This window comes from Triturus cristatus, chromosome 10 (assembly GCF_964204655.1).
Source record: "Triturus cristatus chromosome 10, aTriCri1.1, whole genome shotgun sequence".
Lineage (NCBI taxonomy): Eukaryota > Metazoa > Chordata > Amphibia > Caudata > Salamandridae > Triturus > Triturus cristatus.
Genome location: NC_140593.1, coordinates 1,241,866,216 through 1,241,887,496, shown reverse-complemented (window position 1 = coordinate 1,241,887,496; position 21,281 = coordinate 1,241,866,216). Strand labels below are relative to the sequence as shown.

The following is a 21,281-nucleotide window of genomic DNA, read 5'->3' as shown; positions in this document are numbered from 1 at the left end:
ATAAGGTATTCTACGGCAGAGGGAAAATGTCTGTCAAAGCAATGAATATTCTTGTATTCCGCAATCTTTGCATTTTCCTGTCTGCACAGTGATGGCATTTTAAGTTTAAGTTATACTCTTGCTCTGTCCTTGTGACCACTAAAGGGAGTCACGTGACAGGTGAGCTATCACTTATAAATGTAGTTTAGTCTCCAGCCTGAAACACCCACAACAGAGGTACAAAGAGGCGTGAGGTTCCTGTCATCAGCCCAACTGAACAGTGATCAAAGGAGACGAAAGGCCGGACACCTCCTAAAGGGCACCTTCCACAACAGAATCTGCACTTCCACCCTCACCCCTGCCACCTACCAGGGGCAGCGCTTCAGAATCGGATGAGCCGGGGCTCTTCCAATCAACGTCTTCCTTACATTTCTAAAGAGAGTCCAGCAGCCGTCCTGACCCCCAGTGCCTGGATCTCCACCCTCCGGCCACAGAAACGCAGGCGATGCCCTTCCACTGTCCGGGGAAGCAGCCCCCTCCCTCCATCCAGTGCCAAATATGAACCCGTCCACGTGTCCGTCTTTGCTTCTGTAATGAATACTGTGAGACAAACTGGCGGATGAACCCCAGGAGGCGTCACGCCGGCGTTTCAGTGTTTGCATCTGTTGCACATGTATTGTCCTCACATCGTTCGTCTCTCCTTTTATTTCCTTCCCTTCCATCCTCTGCAGCCTTCTCTCCCCTCTCGCCGAGCACGACCTGTTTGCCTTAATCTCTATTATTGTAACTCTGCAAACTGCCCCAACTCATTTACATCACAACCCCCCTGAACCTCGCAGCTGCAGCCTAGCCCCCCCTCCGGCTCACCTTTTAATCCCACCGCCCGTCTGCACTGATCACACAGCCCCCACTAGTGATCGCAGCCCCCTTCTGTTCATGGATCCCTCGGGCACACAGGACCAAAGCTAACAGCCAGCAGCGACCAATGAAACGGGACTAACCGCTCACTGTGAGTGCTGCCCTCCGTAAAGCGCGTCGACGCCTTGTCAGGGGTAGTAAGCGCTATATAAAGGCTATTACAAGAGAGTGAAAGTGTGCAGTGTGTGAGGTGCTTCCGGTCACTGGCACACTTCACGGCGCTGCACAGTGGGTGCTGATGGACAGGTGCCACCGGTAGCACACACTGACCATGGTACAGGAACACCCAAAACAGCAGAAAGTGCCAACAACTGTAAGAAACACTTATCTGCTCAGTCCTCGAGTCACCTGGCAGCAAAGTACCCAACATCACCAGTGTAATGCCACTGATTGATGCTGCGACTGGACTCTGTCATGTAAATGACGCTGCTGCCCTCTAGTGGTAAGAATAATAATCGCAACATCACAAGTGTGATGGCACCGATTGATGATGCGAATGGACTCAATGTCCATTGAATGACGCTGCTGGCATCTAGCGGCAGGATTAATAATCACCACATCACCAGTGTAAGGGCACTGATACTGAGGCTAATCACAACATCTCTGATGCGGAGGATGGAATCCATGTCTATTGAATGACGCCGCTGCCATCTAGTGGCAGGATTAGGAAACACATCACCAGTGTAATTGCACTAATACTGAGACTGAACTCGATGTCCATTGAATGACGCCGCTGCCATCTAGGGGCAGGATTAGGAAACACGTCACCAGTGTAATTGCATTGATGCTGAAACTGAACTCGATGTCCATTGAATGACGCCGCTGCCATCTAGTGGCAGGATTTACAATCACACCCTTCCTGTGGCGATGAATGGCCTACTGCCAGTTAGAGAGGGAGGAGGCGTAACCAGGGCCGGCTTTAGGCACGGGCGAGCTGGGCCCAGGCCCAGGGCACCAGTCTTCTGCAAGGCTCGCGGAGCTCTTTCTCTGCATTGAGGTCCTGCGCACCCCCGCTCTTCTACGCCGACTCCAGCGATTACATTTAAAGTTGTTCTAATCATTTCTAATGTGTCACAATCACTATATTTAACACCCTATCGATGCCCATCTGTTCCCTCACATCTACCTTTCACCCCCTGCTGCCACACACCAACACCCCCTCCCAACTCCAGCAACCACGTTCTCCTCATCATGACGGACTAAGCTGTGGGCGACTCAGGTGAGTTTGGGAGGTCGAATCCGAGGCAAGTCACTGCTTTGATGTAGCCAGCCAGGGACCGGCCTGTGAAAAGCGGCCACTGCTGCCTCATTCTTTTCCAACGGCAGCGAGGGTGGCAACTTTCTTTCTGCTCAGGACGCGCTCCAAGCAAGGCCCGGCTCTGGGCGTGAATATAAGTAAAGGAAAAAGAACACAAAACCAAACACTAAATGTAGAGAAACGGGTAACAAAAGATGTCAATAAACTGAGGGGCATATCTACAAGGGCATTGCACGACCGCGGCACCACTTTTCACAATGCTGCGGTGGCGGAGTGCCCGGCTCCTTATTCACAACGTGGTGCTAAGCCCCTTTTCATGGCTTAACAGAGCGGTGTCAATATTGTTCCCCTCCACGCAGTTTTCTTCATCTTAGAGGAGTGCAGTGGGTGTTGCTGCGGGTGTTCCACCTCAGCACTCGTTTCTTTTTGACGCTGCCCCATATTTACAAGGATCTGTATATCTGAGGCAGCGCCAAAAGCTGACCTCATTGAAAAGCAGGCCTTAGAGTGGCGCAATGAGGAGAAGTACTTTTATTTCGCCTCGTTTCATGCTCTTTCTAGATGTGCCACATTCTGCAGCACACATAGAAGGAGCAAGTCACCTTTAATGATTGTTGATGTGCAGGAAGGTCTCCCTTCCTGCACATAAAGGATCATCCCTGCAGCAAAGGCCCCATGGCAAGGGTGTCTGCACTGGCACTAGGAAGCTTTTTAGCGCCGGTGCAAGGGAAAGCACAGGGGTGTGCCGTATTCTTGTGAATATGGTGCATCCCTGCATTTTTTCAATGAGGCAGCGTGGTGCTGTTAAATTGCTTGCAGCGCTGCATCAGTTCTTTGTAAATATGCCCCTGAGTGTCAGACACCAGGACTACAGGAGGTGTATCCCACTCCTTCTTATACACTTCTTAGAGTCTGTTCCTTCACTCGCACCCCATCTTACTCCCCAGAAACCAAACTCTGAAGTAAACCTGTTTTGTACTGTTAGATAATTTCTGGTCGTACAAGATTTTTCTGCAGCCCTACAAGTAATGGGTAATGTTCTGGTCCTGCGAGATCTCTTGGCAGCCCTACAAGTAATGGGGATGTTCTGGTCCTGAGAGATCCCTCAGCAGCCCCACAAGTAACCAGGGATGTTATGGTCCTGCAAGAACCCTCAGCAGCCCTACAAGTAATGGGGATGTTCTGTTCCTGCGAGATCCCTCAGCAGCCCAACAAGTAATGGAGATGTTCTGGTCCTGTGAGAGCCCTCAGCAGCCCCACAAGTAACGTGGGATGTTCTGGTCCTGTGGGATCCCTCAGCAGCCCAACAAGTAACCAGGGATGTTATGGTCCTGCGACATCTCTCAGCAGTCCAACAAGTAATGGGGATGTTATGGTCCTCAGACATCTCTCAGCAGCCCAACAAGTAATGGGGATGTACTGGTCCTGAGAGATCCCTCAGCAGTCCAACAAGTAATGGGGATGTTCTGGTCCTGCGAGAACCCTCAGCAGCCCTACAAGTAATGGGGATGTTCTGTTCCTGCGAGATTCCTCAGCAGCCCAACAAGTAATGGAGATGTTCTGGTTCTGTGAGAGCCCTCAGCAGCCCCACAAGTAACGTGGGATGTTCTGGTCCTGTGAGATCCCTCAGCAGCCCAACAAGTAACCAGGGATGTTATGGTCCTGCGACATCTCTCAGCAGTCCAACAAGTAATGGGGATGTTATGGTCCTCAGACATCTCTCAGCAGCCCAACAAGTAACGGGGATGTTCTGGTCCTGCGAGATCCCTCAGCAGCCCAGCAAGTAATGGGGATGTTTTGGTCCTGTGAGAGCCCTCACCAGCCCCACAAGTAACGTTGGATGTTCTGGTCCTGCGACATCTCTCAGCAGCCCAACAAGTAATGGGGATGTTCTGGTCCTGCGAGAGCCCTCAGCAGCCACACAAGTAACGTGGGATGTTCTGGTCCTGCGACATCTCTCAGCAGCCCCACAAGTAACCTGGGATGTTATGGTCCTGCAACATCTCTCAGCAGCCCAACAAGTAATGGGGATGTTCTGGTCCTGCGAGATCCCTCAGCAGTCCCACAAGTAACGTGAGATGTTCTGGTCCTGCGAGATCTCTTAGCAGCCCTACAAGTAATGGGGATGTTCTGGTCCTACGAGATCCCTCAGCAGCCCTACAAGTAATGGGGATGTTCTGGTCCTGCGAGATCCCTCAGCAGCCCAACAAGTAATGGGGATGTTCTGGTCCTGCGAGATCCCTCAGCAGCCCAACAAGTAATGGGGATGTTCTGGTCCTGCGAGATCCCTCAGCAGTCCCACAAGTAACATGAGATGTTCTGGTCCTGCGAGATCTCTTAGCAGCCCTACAAGTAATGGGGATGTTCTGGTCCTGCGAGATCCCTCAGCAGCCATACAAGTAATGGGGATGTTCTGGTCCTGCGAGATCCCTCAGCAGCCCAACAAGTAATGGGGATGTTCTGGTCCTGCGAGATCCCTCAGCAGCCCAACAAGTAATGAGGATGTTATGGTCCTGCGAGATCCCTCAGCAGCCCAACAAGTAATGGGGATGTTATGGTCCTGTGAGATCCCTCAGCAGCCCCACAAGTAACAGGTGATGTTGTCTGCACAGCGGACGGCAGAGGCACCTGCCTGCTGGTCCTGCAAGTTCTTAGCAGCCCTTGACACTCTTGCCCATCACACACGATGCTCCATGTGTCCCCACAGTGAGGAAACCGAGGGTCAGGCCCTTCATACGGGCACTTCATCCCCATGGGGATCCTGTGCACATCCTTGGTAGGATTAAAAGGACGTGTCTGGATCAGAAACCTCTCCTTGAACTCACTCACTTGAGGTGGCAATCAGTCTGGGAGATCTCCCTCAGGGGACAGGGCAGCACGTGGATGGGTGGCATTGGCTCTTGGTCACAAATCTGCAGTGATGCTAGTTGTGAAACCCTCCTGTATGGTTTATATTTGCTGTTTTTATCTAAGGCCTCCTTTTTGTGGCCCTCAGCCGAGCCGCCCTTCCCACACTCAGGCATGTAAGGGGGTGCGGGACACACACATGATGCGGGTCCTTCTCTGGTATGATTGTGAGAACCAGCGCCGGCTCAGCTTCCTGCCTTATGAAGAACATGTCACAAAAGAGGCTACGCCTGATATAGAAACAGATTTAGGGGTGGCAGCGTAGGGCCCCCAGGAGGCGGGGCCAGGGGTAAGTACCTGTGACAGCCATGTTCACACCTGTGTATGAAGACCCCAGGGTGGGGGCCTGAGCTTATTGTTGTGGGACATCTTCAGAGGGGGGCTGTGGGGTTCCCAAAGGCTCTGTTTAGGACTCGTTGACTGCCATACCACCCACCCTGTACCGCCCGTAATCCCGGAAGAGGGTACCTGCAGTCCAGGGGGGCACCTCGGTGACACCCCGTCACTTCCTGTCCCATCTCCTGCAGCCAGAAGTCCTGAATCTACCGGCAATATATCTATAGATATTACCCTTATGAGTTATAGCTTCACCCTAACCCTATATTCCAGTTACCCAGCAACAAATGGGGAAACAGCTGATGCACTTGGTGCCTCGACAACTTAAAACCATGGCCCCAGCTGACCACTGTCAGATACAGGTCACCATAGCTGTCCATTCACTGCATACCAGGTGACCGCATAACTGTTCTCTCCTTCAATTGCACCCACCCCCAGGCGCCCAGTATCCCAGTTAACTGGACATGGAGACATGTGAACTCGCTTCTACTCACTACATTTCGTGTTGGGGTTCAGTGGCACCCCTGCCCCTGTCTTGATTTCTGGTTGCTGAACCCTCAGTCACTGGGGCTCAAACCCTGAGCACTGCCCAGCCTTGCAGCCAGTCACCTTGATGCTTGTAGGACCCTGCCTGGCATCGCTCCCCTGCCTGGCATCGCTCCCCTGCCTGGCAGGAGGAAGACGAGACCAGTGATCACAGTAAACTCCAAGGTCTCGAAGGTTCCCGAACTGTGGTGAGACCAAATCCATCCCCATAGACTAACGGTGACCGTAGCGCTCCATGACCTTGTAGTAGGGCTTCTTACCATGTAGGCGCTGTGAATGCCCCATGCTCTTAGTTCCATATCCTCTGCCCCTCCAGGGGTGGCCTTGATTGCTCTCCCCTCGCCACCACTGGAGAGTCAGCTATGGAAAAGGAGTAAGTTGGTCAGAGGGAGAGCAGTGCCTGAGGGCTGATGCTGCCCTGGTGACCACAGACTGACCAGGGGCCCTGCTCACCGCCGCTGACCGCTTCATGGCTCAGCGAAGACCCCTAACTCTGGCTTGTTACCTGGTTCAGTGACTGGCAGTGGTGCTGCCCTGCCCCAGTCCCACCTGCTACCCAGACAGATGCCCCTTCACCCTGCCTCGTACTGAACCGACCCCCACTGGCCGGGGCCGGTGTCGCTGAAGGGTCTTGTGCGTTGGGGTCTCCAATGGCAAATGATAACTGTCTTTTCTTCTCTTTCCAGGGACCTGTCGGTGATGTGGGGGCCAGCAAGGGACTCCCCAGGGACCATTCTGTACTCCCCACCCAGCTCAGCATGGAGGCTTCCAGAACCACCCAGAGAAGCGGGGCAGAGACCCCCCTGGAATGGAAGAAGCCTGTGTGGCAGAGAGGGGGCGCCAGTCTTTTCCAAGGTGACGTCATGGGGCGTGGTTCCCTTTTCAACACTTTATGGTTTAAATATTTTATTGATTTTCAAACAAATATAAAAGACAAGACCCTCAGCTCCTTGGAGACAGTGCAAATGAGACTACGAGGTCACAAGACATATCATTACCAAAGGCAATAAGCGTGGAGCGGGCCCACAAAATTTAACAAAGGAAGGAAACAAAGGAATAAAAACCAACAATACCCCCCTCCCCCCCTTCCTCTCCCTCCCCTCGTCCACCCTTAATGAAAAAATAAAGGGAAACAGCCTAATGATCAGCGCCGTTGTTTGCAACGCTTCATGGAATCGCTACTTGGAATCAGTGGGCCCGATTCACAGAACTAACTTAAGACAAACTCCTAAACTTACTACCATTTTGGTATTCACAGAAGGCACCTACTCATTTTGGTATTCACAGAAGGCACTTACTCATTTCGGTATTCACAGAAGTTAGGAGTCCTAACTTTAGGACTCCTAAATGTCTTCTGTGAATACCGAAAGTCTTAAAATTAGGATTTTTCTCAATTTAGTAGTAGTAAAGTTAGGACTCCTAACTTTAGGACTCCTAAATGCCTTCTGTGAATACCGAAAGCCTTAAAATTAGGATTTTTCTCAGTTTAGTAGTAGTAAAGGTAGGAGTCCTAACTTTAGGACTCCTAAACTGAGAAAAATCCTAATTTTAAGACGTTCGGTATTCACAGAAGGCATTTAGGAGTCCTAAAGTTAGGACTCCTAACTTCTGTGAATACCGAAGTGAGTAAGTTTCTTCTGTGAATACCAAAATGAGTAAGTGCCTTCTGTGAATACGAAAATGGTAGTAAGTTTAGGATTTTGTCTTAAGTTAGTTCTGTGAATCGGGCCCTGTGTGTCTGGAAGGCGGAGTAGTCGGAGGTAACGAGGGCATGTCAACTCTCGGAACTCGGACACTAGTACGGTTAGGCAGGGCTGCCACAACTCTGGGAATTCAGACCCTCTGCCAGCTAATGTGAGGGTTAGCTTCTCCATGCCTAACACCAGCCAGAGTCTCTGGAGCCATCTGGAATGTGTTGGGAGTTGGGTGGAGCGCCAGTGTTTCAGAATGTTTTGTATCGCTGCTCCTAAGGCAATAGCAATAAGCCGACCCCTCCAGAATTTAAGTGGATATGTCAATGGGTTGGGTAAGCCCAGGAGGACATAAGTAGGAAAATGCGGGAGCTGCGTCTCAAAGTGAAGGTCTATCTCATCAAGGATTTGGGACCAATATGGTTGTATACAGGTTCAGCTCCAGAGAACGTGTTCTAGAGTACCCACCTCACCGCACCCCCTCCAGCACAGGGCGCTCTGGCGAGGGTCAAATCGGTGTAAGCGCTCTGGTGTGTAATACCAATAGGTGGCAATCTTGGTCAAGGTCTCCGTGGAACCCTATGGTAGATGCCTTCCCAATCTTTGTGGCCTAGAGTTCTAACCAACTCCCTTTCCCAGCGGGCTCGGCCTACATTGTATGTGTGTGTGGTAGTAGCTAGAAGCATCTTGTATAGGTCGGAGATCATTTTCTTATCAGAGGTGCGTGTTACAAGCCATTATTCATATGGGGTCAGAAGGCGCTGTGCCTGAGGTTTGACATGCGGATGAAGTGCCCAGTGCCTGATTTGCAGATATGGCGAGCGCTCTGATTCTGAAAGGCCATAGTGTTCTTTGAGCTGTGTAAATGAGATGTTGCCATCTATGTCGAAAAGGTGACCCAGGGACCTGCAAGAGGAGGAGCGCCAGGCTTGAAAGGTCCGGATGCCCATGCCGGGGTGAAACTCTGGGTTATCAAATAGCGGTGTGAGGGGTGATGGGAAGGTGGTTAGTTGGCTGGTAACGGTAGTGCGGTCCCAGGATTACATAATAGTGCTTGTGATATATGAAGCATAAAGATTGGGCGGTCTGTGTTGTTTGCGGAGAAAGGGAATACCTTGTAATGGCCTGGCTGCCACCGCTTGGTCTTGAAACAGCCAGTGTTTCTCCGATTCCAGGCGATGCCATTTCACTAGGTATCTGAGCTGTGAAGCGTGGAAGTATAGTTGAAGGTCAGGCACCCCCACTCCCCTCTTCTCCGGTGGAAGAACCGCAACCTGGTGTCGGAATCGGGGTAATCGGCCATGCCAGATGAAGCGCGCTAAGTCCATTTGGGTCTGTTGGATACAGTATAACAAAACAAGACCTACCCCGGAAAAAAAGGTTCTGATTAAAATTTATATGTGTTGTAGGTACCCAATACCTGTAGTGCCTATCTCGCTCTCACTCTCTGGTGTTTCTGCCACTAAAATGGAAAGACTGCTGTTAAACACCGCCTGAGTATATATTTACAGGCTGTGACAACAGCAACACGACCCTAGATGTCAAAGTGTTTCCCTACACTGTGGTGCTGTAAAAACCTGCTGGTGATCAGGCCAAAACCAAAAAAGGTGTGATAGGACGGCAGTGCCTCACGGAAGCAGCCCCAACGAGGTTTATGTAGACAGGTACTCGCCTACTACCTCCTGTTGTCATCATCGGCCACTGCCGCCCAAACAGAAACAGAAAAGGAGGAAAATGATAAAGAGTGCTGAAACCCTCATGCTAGTCCTAATGACTGGTGTCTAAAGGGCAAACTATATAGTGAGGTGTATCTAATAGTCTAAAGAAAAAGAGGAAGTGTCGACCCAACAGCTGGGGGACTGAGTCTGATCAGGACTCGAGTCACTCCAATTAAAACCGAGCAGCACTACACTGGCTATGTGGAACTTTATTCTAAGCTGTGTCGCTGCTCATTAAAACCGACATGTTTCGTTGCCCAGTTCAATTTACCGGCAACTTCATCAGGGCTTGGGTCGACTGGTCTCTCTGCGTCGCTAGTACGGACCAGCGATTATTTAGTCAGCACCGTCATAGTTGCTGTCTTTCAGCATACCTGAACCTTCGTTGTGTAAGTATCTGTGATGTCTTAAAAAACCCTTAGGCTGTTTTTTCAAAGGCTGCGGAACTGCGTTTCTCGTCAGCCTGCACGTCGGGAATTGACTCGTCCTCTGTTGGATACAGCCCAATGGAGGGCGACGGGGAAGGGTCTGGAATAGGTACAGAATGTGGGGAAGAATAGTCATTTTGGTAGCTGCGATCCTGCCGAGCCAAGACATTGTGCAATGTTTCCACCTATTTAGTTCCTTGCGTATGTGGGATCGGAGATTGGAGTAGTTGATGTCAGTGGCGGCCTGAATAGTAGGAGCTAGGTGAATTCCTAAGTAGGGAATTGAAGCAGATGCCCATTGCATCGGATGCTCCTCCTGTAGGTGGCCGAGAGTGTGCAGAGAGAGTGAGATGTTAAGAACTATAGATTTATCCATATTGATTTTAAAGCCCGACCCTTGCACAAAGCTATACAATTCAACAAGGAGGGAGCGCAAAGCTGTTATCGGATCTGAGAGGGAGAGCAAGATATCGTCTGCATAGAGGCTTATGGTATGGACGTCCCCCCCCAACTTAATCCCGGAAATAAGGGGGTGCTGTGAGATTCTAAGTGCCAGAGGTTCCATATAGAGCGCAAAGAGAAGGGGTGACAGAGGGCACCCCTGCCTAGTGCCCCTATCAATGGGGAAACGAGAGGAGGTGTGGCCGTTAACTTGAACTGTCACCATAGGAGAGCGGTAGCAATTCAGGATCTGAGTGCGGAGCTTCTCACTAAAGCCAGCACTCGTCAGGACCATCTCCAGATAGGGCCAGTGCACTCTATCGAAGGCCTTCTCCGCGTGAATGGCCAGGAGCGTGTATTCTCCCTGGGTACGTGACGCCTTTTCGATCAGGTGCAGAATGCGTTTAGTGTTATCACTGGTCTGCCTCGGCGGAATAAAGCCCGCTTGATCCGGTTCAACCAGTTGGGTCATATATGGTGCTAGTCGAGTCGCTATGATGCTAGTGTATAATTTGATATCTATATTCAATAGGGATATGGGCCTATACACGCTACAAGTTGTCTTGTCTTTCCCAGGTTTCGGGATAACAACTATTGCCGCTTCCAACATCTCTCCCGGAATAGCCCCTGCTTGTTCAAAGGTATTAAACAAACCCATCAAAATCGGGGCTACTTGTTTGCAAAATGTCTTATAAAAGGCAGCCGTGTAGCCGTCTGGGCCGGGCGATTTACATAACTTGAGGGGCGAGATTGCCGAAATAACCTCCTCTGTCTGTATAGCTCTATCCAGGCGGTCAGCCTGCGCTTGGGTTAAAGAGAGCATGTGGGCTGTGGCTATGTAATCGGCGCTATTCTGGGCGACTAGGGGGTCACCCGTGTAGAGGTCTGCATAGAAGTCTCCGAATGTTTTGGCTATAGCCGCTTCGTCAGAGACTGACCCGCCCCCAGGGGTTCAAACAGTATGGACACCCTGCCTCTGTCTAGTCTCTCGCAGCTTGTTTGCTAGGAGGCGGCCGCATCTGTCTCCTCCCGTATAGTATGAATGATGGAGTCTGAGAGCCGCATACTCGGCCCTATCCTAGTCCAAGGCTGCGAGTTGCTTCTGTTCTATACAAAGCTGACGGCAAGCACGGGAGGCGCCAGTTCTTTGATGCATCTGTTCGAGTTCTGAGACTCTCTGGGAAAGTTCTGCCTGTTTGCGGCTTCTCTCTCGGGCCGCAGATATAGCTATTAAATTCCCCCTTTATGACTGCCTTCAGTGCCGTCCATTGTGTCGCTAGGGATGTGTCTGGGTTAGCATTAAGGGTGATGAAGTTCGTGATGGCCTTTTGGATCTGTTCGATTACAGATGGGTGGTGTAGCAACGTGTCGCGCAGGCGCCAGTGTCGGAGAGGCCGCGGTGATGGTGGGAGCTGGAAGGTGGCCAGGACCGGGGAATGGTCTGAGAGGGAGGGCGTTAAAATTTCGTTGCTCAGTGCATGTGCCTGAAGTGATAAGGAGCTAAGAAAGTAATCTAATCGCGCGTATGTTTTGTGCGCCCCTGAATAAAAAGTGTAGCTGCGACTGTTCGGATGGAAGTAGCGCCAAAGGTCCAACAGCCCCAGGTCTTGGAGGTGCGCCCGTCCTGCAGACGTAAGAACGCCCGCTTGACTCGTTTTCTGACAGGAACGGTCCATGTCATTATCAAAGACAATATTTAGGTCACCGCCCAGTAATAAGTGGCGATCCGAGGCTGCAGCTGCCTCGTTGAGTGCATTGAGGAGGAACTTAATCTGCCCTTCATTAGGTGCGTATATAGAGCCAACTACAAAGGTCACCCCTCCTAGTAAGAACTGATATGTGAGTAAGCGGCCCTTAATCTCTGCTTCCTTCTGTATGACCCTGCCAGTAAAGGATCGGGCGACCAGTATAGCTGCCCCGGCCGATTTGGAGGTGTTAGAGGAGAACATCTGTGTTGGGAAGGCCTGGGATTTCAGTCTATGGTGATCTTTGGAGAGAAGGTGAGTCTCCTGTAGGAGGCATATGTCGGCCTTCGAGTGTTCTAAGTAATGAAGGACAGCCCTACGTTTGATTGGATTGTTCAGGCCCCTCACATTGAGAGTGAGGACTTTAAGGGAGGCGTGAGGCATCAGGGGTCCAGGGGTGATACAGGTTGCGATGCAGGCTGCTGCTAGCTATATTAATCAAAGGGGGATGATAGAGCTGGCCATCAGATCCTGTGCCAAGTAGTCCCCGGGGAGCAACAAAAAAAGGTGGACGAAGGAACCCATACCCAAGAAAAACCCAAAAAACCCTATCAAAACGAATGTCTCAACTAGGAAGATAAAGACAAAAACAAATAGGAAAGTCAAGATCCAAGAAAGATGTCCGTCATCCTGGAATAACCAGGAGGTCGTCAAGGTGGGAGCCGTCTAGTGACCAAGAGGGGGGTCTCGGCTCCCCCCACTGCCCACTGGGAATCAGAGAGCCAGCTTCGATGAAATGCGGGTTTCCAACTGCTCACTCAGTACCGGAGGCTCGTCTCGGCCAGGGCGTCTGTTGCGGAAGCTAGTGCATCCTTCTAGCCTTTTGCTATGTCCGTTTTGTTCGGCTCCCAGACCCGTCGGCGTCGACTCCGGCGCTGCCATCCCGATGGAGAGGTCTCGGGCCCTGAGCTGGTGCTTTGGTGGTCCCCTTCTTCATTTGGTACCGCCAGGCCCAGTAGACGGCAAGAGTCAATGAGTGAGCGTAGCTGAAGGAGCTTGCCATTGAATCGGAAGATGAGGCGGAATGGGTGGCCCCAGGAGTATGGGATACCCTGTTGCCCGAGATGTTCAGTCACCGGGCGAAATTGCCGGCGCGTTGCAGGCTAATCAGGGCCAAGTCTTGATAGAGTACCGGGGAGTGCCCTTGGTAGGAGATAGGATGGAGAGATCTCGCTTCTGTGCGGATAGCTTCTTTAGTTTTGAAATATTGAACACACATGAGGATATCCGCTGGAGGGGAGTAAGGCGCGCAAGGTGGGCCAACTCTGTGCACCCTGTCCAGGATGATCTCAGCGCCATCAGGAGCTTCTAAGATGTGGCGGAACAGGCCCGCTGTGAATGCAAAGAGGTCCTTGGTGTCGTCCGATGTCCTCACTCCCCGGATCTGAATGTTATGCCTGCGTGACCTGTTTTCCAAGTCCTCCAGGTGTGTTTGAACATCTAGGTGCTGGTCGTGTAAGCGGAGTATCTCCTGTTGGAGCATATTCACTTCAGTCGCTGTAGTGTCACTCTTGTCCTCCAATGTTGCCACACGCTCCCCCACTTCGTCAACATCCCTGCGGATCTCTTTTATCTCAGCTGTGAGATCCGCCTTCACAGTCTGCAGATCGGCTCTGAGAGTATGAAAGAGCGATTCCAAAAATGCTTTGGTGATAGGCTCATCCCCGGTGCTGGGAGACTGCTGCAGAGTCGCCATTTTGGGGGTAGCGGTCGCCAGGAAGGGCATAGAGTGTGTGCGTCCAAAGATGTCTTTCATAGGTTTCTGTTTTCTCGTCCTGGATGAGGACATAGTCGTGAGCTCCCTGGTAGGTGGTCAGCACTGGGAGGTATTTGTCAGCCCTGCCCCCACGCGTTAAAGGACGCTGGAATGTCGATTCTAGTAGTGTCAGCGTCACAGTGTCTCACCTCTGGCTCCAGCTTACTTCACTCGCAATCCGGATCGGGGGGGGGTGGCCTCGTCATCCCCGCAGGGGAGCATCCGGTCCCGGTGTGAGCAAGGTGGAAGCCGCCATGGCCCCACAAGAACAGTCAATGGGGGCGCTAGGTAAGGCCAAGCTGTGGGGGATCAGGCCCCCACTCCAGGTCGTGCCGCGGGTTGTTCCGTGGGTCTGTCTGCCTTCGGTCCCGCCTAGGCGTCGTCGTTGGCCCCCTCTCCCAAAATCGAGGCCAGGGGTTTAACTGCATCACTCGCTGTGTGAGGCGGCAATGTCTCAGGGCCAAAACAACCGCAGTCGGCGTGGGAGAGGGAGGGATCTCACCTCGATCCCAGGCAGACACGGCTGACAAGATGCGGACTTTCCAGGGGCATCCGGCAGGCTCCATGTGCCGTGCAGCCGGCAGGGTCCACTCCACCCCAGAGCGCCGGCCCCCACGATCTACGGAGCTGGAAGGGCTGGCTCCCAGGCGGGGTGGCCAGCGACCCGCGTGTCGTCCAGGTCGCCAGGCAGAGGCTGTTGTAGGGAAGCTGGCCTCGGCGGTCCCCGTCACGGGCCCCCGCTTTGTCGAAGCCTCCGCTGAGCGTCGGTAGTTGTAGGCCGGGTCGCCCTTCACGCCGCCCGTGCTGGGCTGCTGTTAGTTGTTGACCACGGCCGACCGCCGCAGCCACCGAGGGCAGAAGAGCACCGGGGAAACCTTCTGCCGGTGTTATCAGCTTTCCATGGTCCCCTAGAGGCTGTTAGATGCTAGTTTTGGCGGGCAGTGGGCAGGAGCTCCAGAGAACACGTCCTACCTCGCCGCCATCTTGGCCACGACCCCTTCAACACTTTATACTGAAGGCGGACTTCATGCCAGAGGGATCAGCCAGCGAAATGTTGAACTTCATGGGTACACTTACCACCTAGGCCACAACCAGGGCTTTAAGTGGGCCGGGTCCTGCCGGTGCTCAGCCCTGGGAGTTCTTAAAAGCAGGTGCCGAAACGGGTCCCTATCGGGCTCTCCATTTTTAACCTCAGGGTGAAAAGAAAGAAATACAATCTGTTGAGTCGGCATCAGGCTCGAACCTGCCTTCTTAACTCGAATGTCAGCAGCTCTAGCTTTACGCCATAACCTCGTCCACAAGAACGGAAGCATTGTCAAAATTATATTCAACTAATGTATGGTTGTTGTTTATTTATCTTATGCGATTCACAGCCACTGACAAAGCCAATAGTGCTGGCTTGTAGGTGTAATGTTACTTGTTGTGTCACATATCTGCATGAAGGGACAGAAGCAGCAGAACACCAGGCGCGCGGCACACTGCACTGAGCACAGATTTTAAGCTCAGTGTTTTAAGCCACGCCCTTAATTACACCGGCCACGCCCCTCTGAGAGACCTCCCCAGTTTTTCATCCCACTTAAAGCCCTGGCCACAGCCTAGCACTACCTCATGATGTAACCAGCTGCCCATCCGCTAATGCGCCTCAGCGCCTCCTCAGGGGTGCGAAGCGCTATATAAATACAATCACAATTCAATTATTCAGCACAAAACCATGTGTGTGTCTGCCCCACCCCTCCCCCGACTACTGCAGCACACAGATGTGCACACAGAATGCACGCTACACACGTGCACGGAGGTATAGTGTTGCCACCCGGCCTGTATTTTACCAGCGTGGTTACATTTATAAAAACCCAACGTATCTCTGCCCTTGAAACAAACCTAGGACTGCAGATGAAACAAGAAATGCGTTCACATCCATGTTAGAGCTGTCCTAACTATCCCAACACGTGTGTTACAGCAAACGGAGGCGAAATTCCCATGTGAGGCAACAGTGCAGGGAATTCACTGAAATCCCTGCTAAGGTACAACTGCTTGCCCTTCAGTATCTTAAAACATGAAAGAATATCTGGTGATCTGTTCAATAAAGAGAGCTACTGACTCATGACATACATGGCCTGCACGCAGGGCCGGTTCTAGAGCGGTGCGACCGGTGCCACCGCACCGGGTGCTGACTTCGCATGGGGGCGCCTGTTTGCTAGTTTATATTGTGCTCAAAAGCACCTGCCACCGCGTTCCTGGCTTCCAGCAATTTTCTGCCAACAATTAAAATGTCAAGATAACTCCGGTGATTCATTTTCTTCCTGGCGAGATGGGAGTTTTGCATTAAATGGGTGCAACCTCTTGCACCCAACCAGACGCACTGCGAAACATATGGAGTGCACCCCACCCCAAGGAGAGATGGGAGTTTTGTCTAGTAGAAGTTTTGACTCGTGGGAGTTTTGATTCATGGTAAGATAGCGCAGAGGGTTAATGTGCCTGCTGCAAAGAACATGTCCCATGCAGAGCGCAAAGTGAAAGTAATGTAAACAGGTCAGTGGGTTACTGGAGAGTTCCTTTTGTTAGTTGCATTTTATAAGTTAAAATCCTAATGTAGAACAGTGATTAACTGTCATCAAAGAACTGCGTGCAGACTTCAAGACATAGATTAGTGAGTATGGATTTTTTCCCCAGACTTTCATTATTCTAATGTTGCAAAAAGGGTTAATTTGGGTACAAATCATTTCTCCTTATTCAAGAGAAGCCCACCCAGTGTGTTACATTTTAAATTCAGAGTTTGAGCTTCTCCAGACCAAGCACTCTTCAACTCTACTGCCTGCCTGTATGGATGACATGTGAATCCACCCCTTGTTGTCCTCTGTCTGATATAACATTTCCTATACACTGATTTACACACCTATGATTGATTGTCTCTGTGTATTGTGTGTGTTATGTACAGTGCTCTGACACCCTTCACTTTTATGAGTGACGCTATAAAATTAATTAAATGCAAAAACAACAGTTGATGGACAGAATGCAGAACAATGTCCTACATTCACCCCAGTACACAGATCGGGGCCTAAATCCATCGTTCTTTTGCTCACCATGCCGTTCCAGTTTGGACCCAGCTATATGCAAATCAGTCTTGACCCTGTGCCTCATGGGAACAGTCCAGCCCGAACCGCCAAGCCAGGTCCTCCCTGGACTGGAAACAAGCATCCTAGGACCGGTTTTGGGGTTTCACCCCTCTTCAGCCAGGATAGCTTGATTCCAGTGGCATGGAGAGCACGGGACCCACGTCTGGGCATACCCGGCGCACTTAGGGCGAGAAAGCAAAAGACACACAATTGATGGACGGAATGCAGATCAAATCTTTGTAAAAGCCATCTGGACAGGTGAGCGGAGCTGGTGTTCCAGTACACTGTGGGGGGCCCATGTAGGTGGGTGAATACGTGGGGTGGGCATCCGGCGAGTAAGGTTTCCACCGCTGCCAGGGGTCTGACGGGTGTTCTCTCTTCTCCCTCCGCAGATCTGCTCCACAATGCACAATACTATAAGGTGGATCCAGTGAGACCCCCCGGCACCTACGCGGCCCTCATCAGATGGGTAAGTGCACAGACTCCGGGCTCCTCTAGCTGGGGGTAAACAGGCGCACAGATGTAAAAAATGCTGTAATAGCACTTACAAAACACTTTTGCTCATAAACACTAACATTTCGACCTCAGATCAGGGCGGTGGTCTGTGACTTCCAGTAGACAGTTCTGCTGAAAAGAGGTTTCCTGCGCATCCCTCCATATTCTTAGCGTGTTGTGACTGTGTATCAGAAGCATGGTCGTAAAGGCCAGGGGCCAAGAAATCCACAATACACACACCTGGTGCCTGGCACAAACGCTGTGCCCAGTGTAGGTTTTGCACCCACAGTTTGCCCGGGGTCTGCATCGGTCACATATATCTATATATATTTCGCTTCCTTGTATCAGAGCCCATGGCCAGGCTCTCCCCTGCAGTCTGTCGGAGTCTGCACTCGCCAGGATCCATGCCTGCCTGGCAGTGTTACCACCTTCAGACCCTGGTGGGTGGGTGCCAGGATACCCTGAGGGTTAGCGAAGAACGGCTGCGAGTTACTGACATCCTGTAGGAAAGGGAAGTCACTTCGCCCTCTGGCACCCATGACAGGGCTCCATGGCTTGCATTTTTAATGACGAGGAGACGAAGTAAGATTCGCGTCCTTTATTTTCACCAGGCCAATCACAAATGCCCGTTAACGCTCTGTTCCCACCCACCAGCCTCAATATCCTTGAGCCCCAGTGTGCATACACAACAGAGAGAAGGACAGGGAAGGGAAGACAGGGGAATGTGGGGCAGAGACCCATACAAGGCTCTGCAGCATACGACATCTTCTCCCTTTCATCAACGATTAGTTCATTACAACTCTTCAAAGCCAATAGGTGGAGCCCGGACACTGCCAGCGACGCTGGTTCCATCCTTGGATGAGGACCAATGATACTTCATACTTGCACACCGCACATCACCTTGCTGTCCACTGTCAACTTTACCAACCATCGCTGGCTCACCATCTTGAACAGCTTCACTATTGTTGGAAGGCTCCGGGGTTTTAACGCTGGCAATGTTCAGCCCATTCCACCATTGTCTATTGTCCAATAAGACAGCTGTACCTTTAGTTTCGATCACATGTCTAGGTTCACCGTACTTGCTTATATTCCCTCCTTTTTTAGCTATCGCACTCTCACTTTGTCACCAACACACACAGACTTCACTTCACCGCATTCCCAGCATCATAGTTACTGCGCGTATGCCTTTGACGCTTGTCAACCAAGTTCCGCACTTTGATATCCTTACTCACAATGTTTTCGTTCTCCCATATTTTCCCCACTAATGGCCAGGAGGGCTGCAGTTGTGTGACGGCTAATCTACCCCTGAGCCATTCCAAGGGGGTCCTGCCCGTGGTGTTGTGCGGAGTAGTGCGATACGACCAAAATCAAGTTCTAAGAGCCCCTTCAATCCGATGTGGGACTTTAATGCCTTTTGAATGGTTTCTCATTGCTTTGGGAATGCTACAGAGACAACCTAATATATTCTTTTCCATTAACCAATTCTTCAGACACAAATGGTACCCCATTGTCACTGGCCAATTGGTGTGAAAACCCTCCCCTACAGAATCATTCCTTAAGGAATTTAAGGTCCATCGATGTAATCGGTTGGGGCACAAACTTAACTTCAATCCATTTGCTGAAGTAATCAATTACAACAGTAGCATGACGAATGTCAAGGGGTCCTATGAAGTCAATCCCGACTTTTATCCAAGGACCTTCAGGTAACTCAACAAAGGTCAAGGGGTATTTATGCGTAACCATGGTTTTGTCCGCATTGTTACAAATGGTACACCAGCTGACGTACATGTTTACGTCATTGTCCATTTAGGGTCACCAATGCCTTTCCCTTAATTTGTTTTTGTTCCAGTCATACCTTCGTGAGCCAAGGATATCAACTTTCCCTTAATGTTGGGGGCACAATTACGGTGTCTCCATGTAAGATGAGTTCATCAATTATAGTGATATCATCTCTTATTTTCCAAAACGGCCTGATGGATTCATTCAGTTTTTAACCACAGGTCTACCCCTAAACAATATATCTTTGAACTTCTGTTAAAACTTTGTCGTTACTGGCAGCCGCCACCCATTATTTCTGTGTGATGATACAATTAGAGCCATCACAGTCAAACAGACATGCAACCGGCAAACCATCACCCTCCTCAGTATCATCGCAGTCTGATACATCGCACATGGGGCTTGTGACAGATAATCAGCAGAAACGTTCATCCTTCTGGAGGAATGTTCCATCTTGATTTGGTGCACTTGTGACTTACATGCTAACTTAGCTGCTGTCGTGATGTCCTTCCTGATCCACTTCCTTCTAAAATGATAACAAGAGGTTTGTGATCTGTACGAATAATAAATTCTTTACACCCCAAAAAATGTAAAATTTAGTAACAGCCCAAACACAAGCTAATAGCTCTCGTTCAGTTACTGAATATTTGGACTCTGGCCCCCTTAGTTTTCTAGGTGCAAAGGCAATGGCTTTTGTTTTGCCTGTTTCTGATTTCTGACTGAGTACCACTCTAATCCAGCTTGACTCACATCAGTTGTTACAATGCTTTGTAATTTTTCATCAAATAACTGCAGGGATGATGCAAGTTCAGGTTCTTTCTTGATCTCTCTCATGCTGCTCTCACACTCATCAATCCACACAAATTCAACATCCTCCTTCATCAATGTACGCAGAGGTTCCACTTTAACGGCATAGTTCTGTATGAATTCAGGATGGAATTCACACATCTCCAAAAAAGATGACAATTCTTCTTTGTTACATGGAGTAGGTGACTTTGTGATCGCTGTTATTAAGGATGGGTAGGGACGAACACCGTGCTCATCGATGAGGTGCCCAATGGTACTCCACTGTTCCTTTGAAAAATGTTCATTTGTTTTTCTGTAAAGTCAGACCGCTAACCTGAATTCTTTGTAGCACTTGTATTAGTACGGATACATGTTCTTCAATTGTCTTACTGTAAATCAGTATATCATCCTGAAATGTCCTTACACTGTCCGTGCCCGCAAACATTCGGTTCGTAACACAGAAGATAGCAGATGCGGAACATAACCCAAAAAGTAATCTACAAAACTGGTAGGCCCCTTCAGGGATGATGAACGCGCTATAACCTTCAGAGTTTCCATCCAACTGAATTTGGTGATAAAGTGGACTAAAATACAGGGTCATAAACATTTTAGCTTGGTTCAATGTCATCACCATTCAGTTTATCAAATGCAGACAGTCTGTTACTACATGAATGTTGAGTTGCCGAAGATCAGTGCATAAGTGAATAGAGCCATTCTTTTTCTTTGCCATGACTACTGCTGAAAGCCCTTCTGAGGCATTGACTGGTTGTATTATTCCACTGTCACACCAATCCTTGAGTATGGCTTCAACTTTGGTTCGCACTGATAAGGTTATTTTCCAGACAAAACTGGATGTGAGTTAACTTTTATAATTATTTAGTGCTTGAAATCCCTTAAGCATCCTAGCTTCCCACTAGACACCTCCTTCTATTCTTCAAGAATAGTATCCAGCCTGTCCTCTTGGATACTAAACACAGAAGGTAGTTGGCATGGATGTATCATCATTCTCAGTTTTTGTTGTTCTAGCCATCCAAGAATGTTCACATTGTAATCCACCACAAAGAGTTTTCTAAAACTACTTTTCTGGTTGAATGCCAGATCTGTTTAAATACTCAAGAGTTTAATTGTGTGGCCTCTATAAGCTCCAGGAACGATTCTGCTGGCTTCCAGTGATGCTTTGCATTCCAGAACATTGTGAGTGTCCTTTAGTATAGTCATTCTTGACCCAATGTCAACGAGCATTTCAACACTCTGTCCATTTCCTTCGACACAGCCTTTAGGTTCATTCTTTCCTGCTTCCTTATGGATGATGGCCACAAGGACACCAAATGTTCCATTAGCTCGTTCCCATCGGAATCTTCCCACAGTTAAAACTCTTCCTCTGTGAA

At 50.2% G+C, this 21,281-nt stretch overlaps 1 protein-coding gene across 1 annotated transcript in view; it reads left to right on the top strand.

The window, feature by feature from the left end:
- The window catches only part of LOC146797181 (forkhead box protein P3-like), a 238,098-nt gene that overhangs the window by 127,946 nt on the left and 88,871 nt on the right, over positions 1–21,281 (top strand). Inside the window, exons 8-9 of the mRNA XM_085630324.1 lie at positions 6,631–6,799; positions 17,229–17,305. Coding sequence (XP_085486450.1) covers positions 6,631–6,799; positions 17,229–17,305 — 246 coding nt within the window. The remainder of the gene's footprint in view (positions 1–6,630; positions 6,800–17,228; positions 17,306–21,281) is intronic.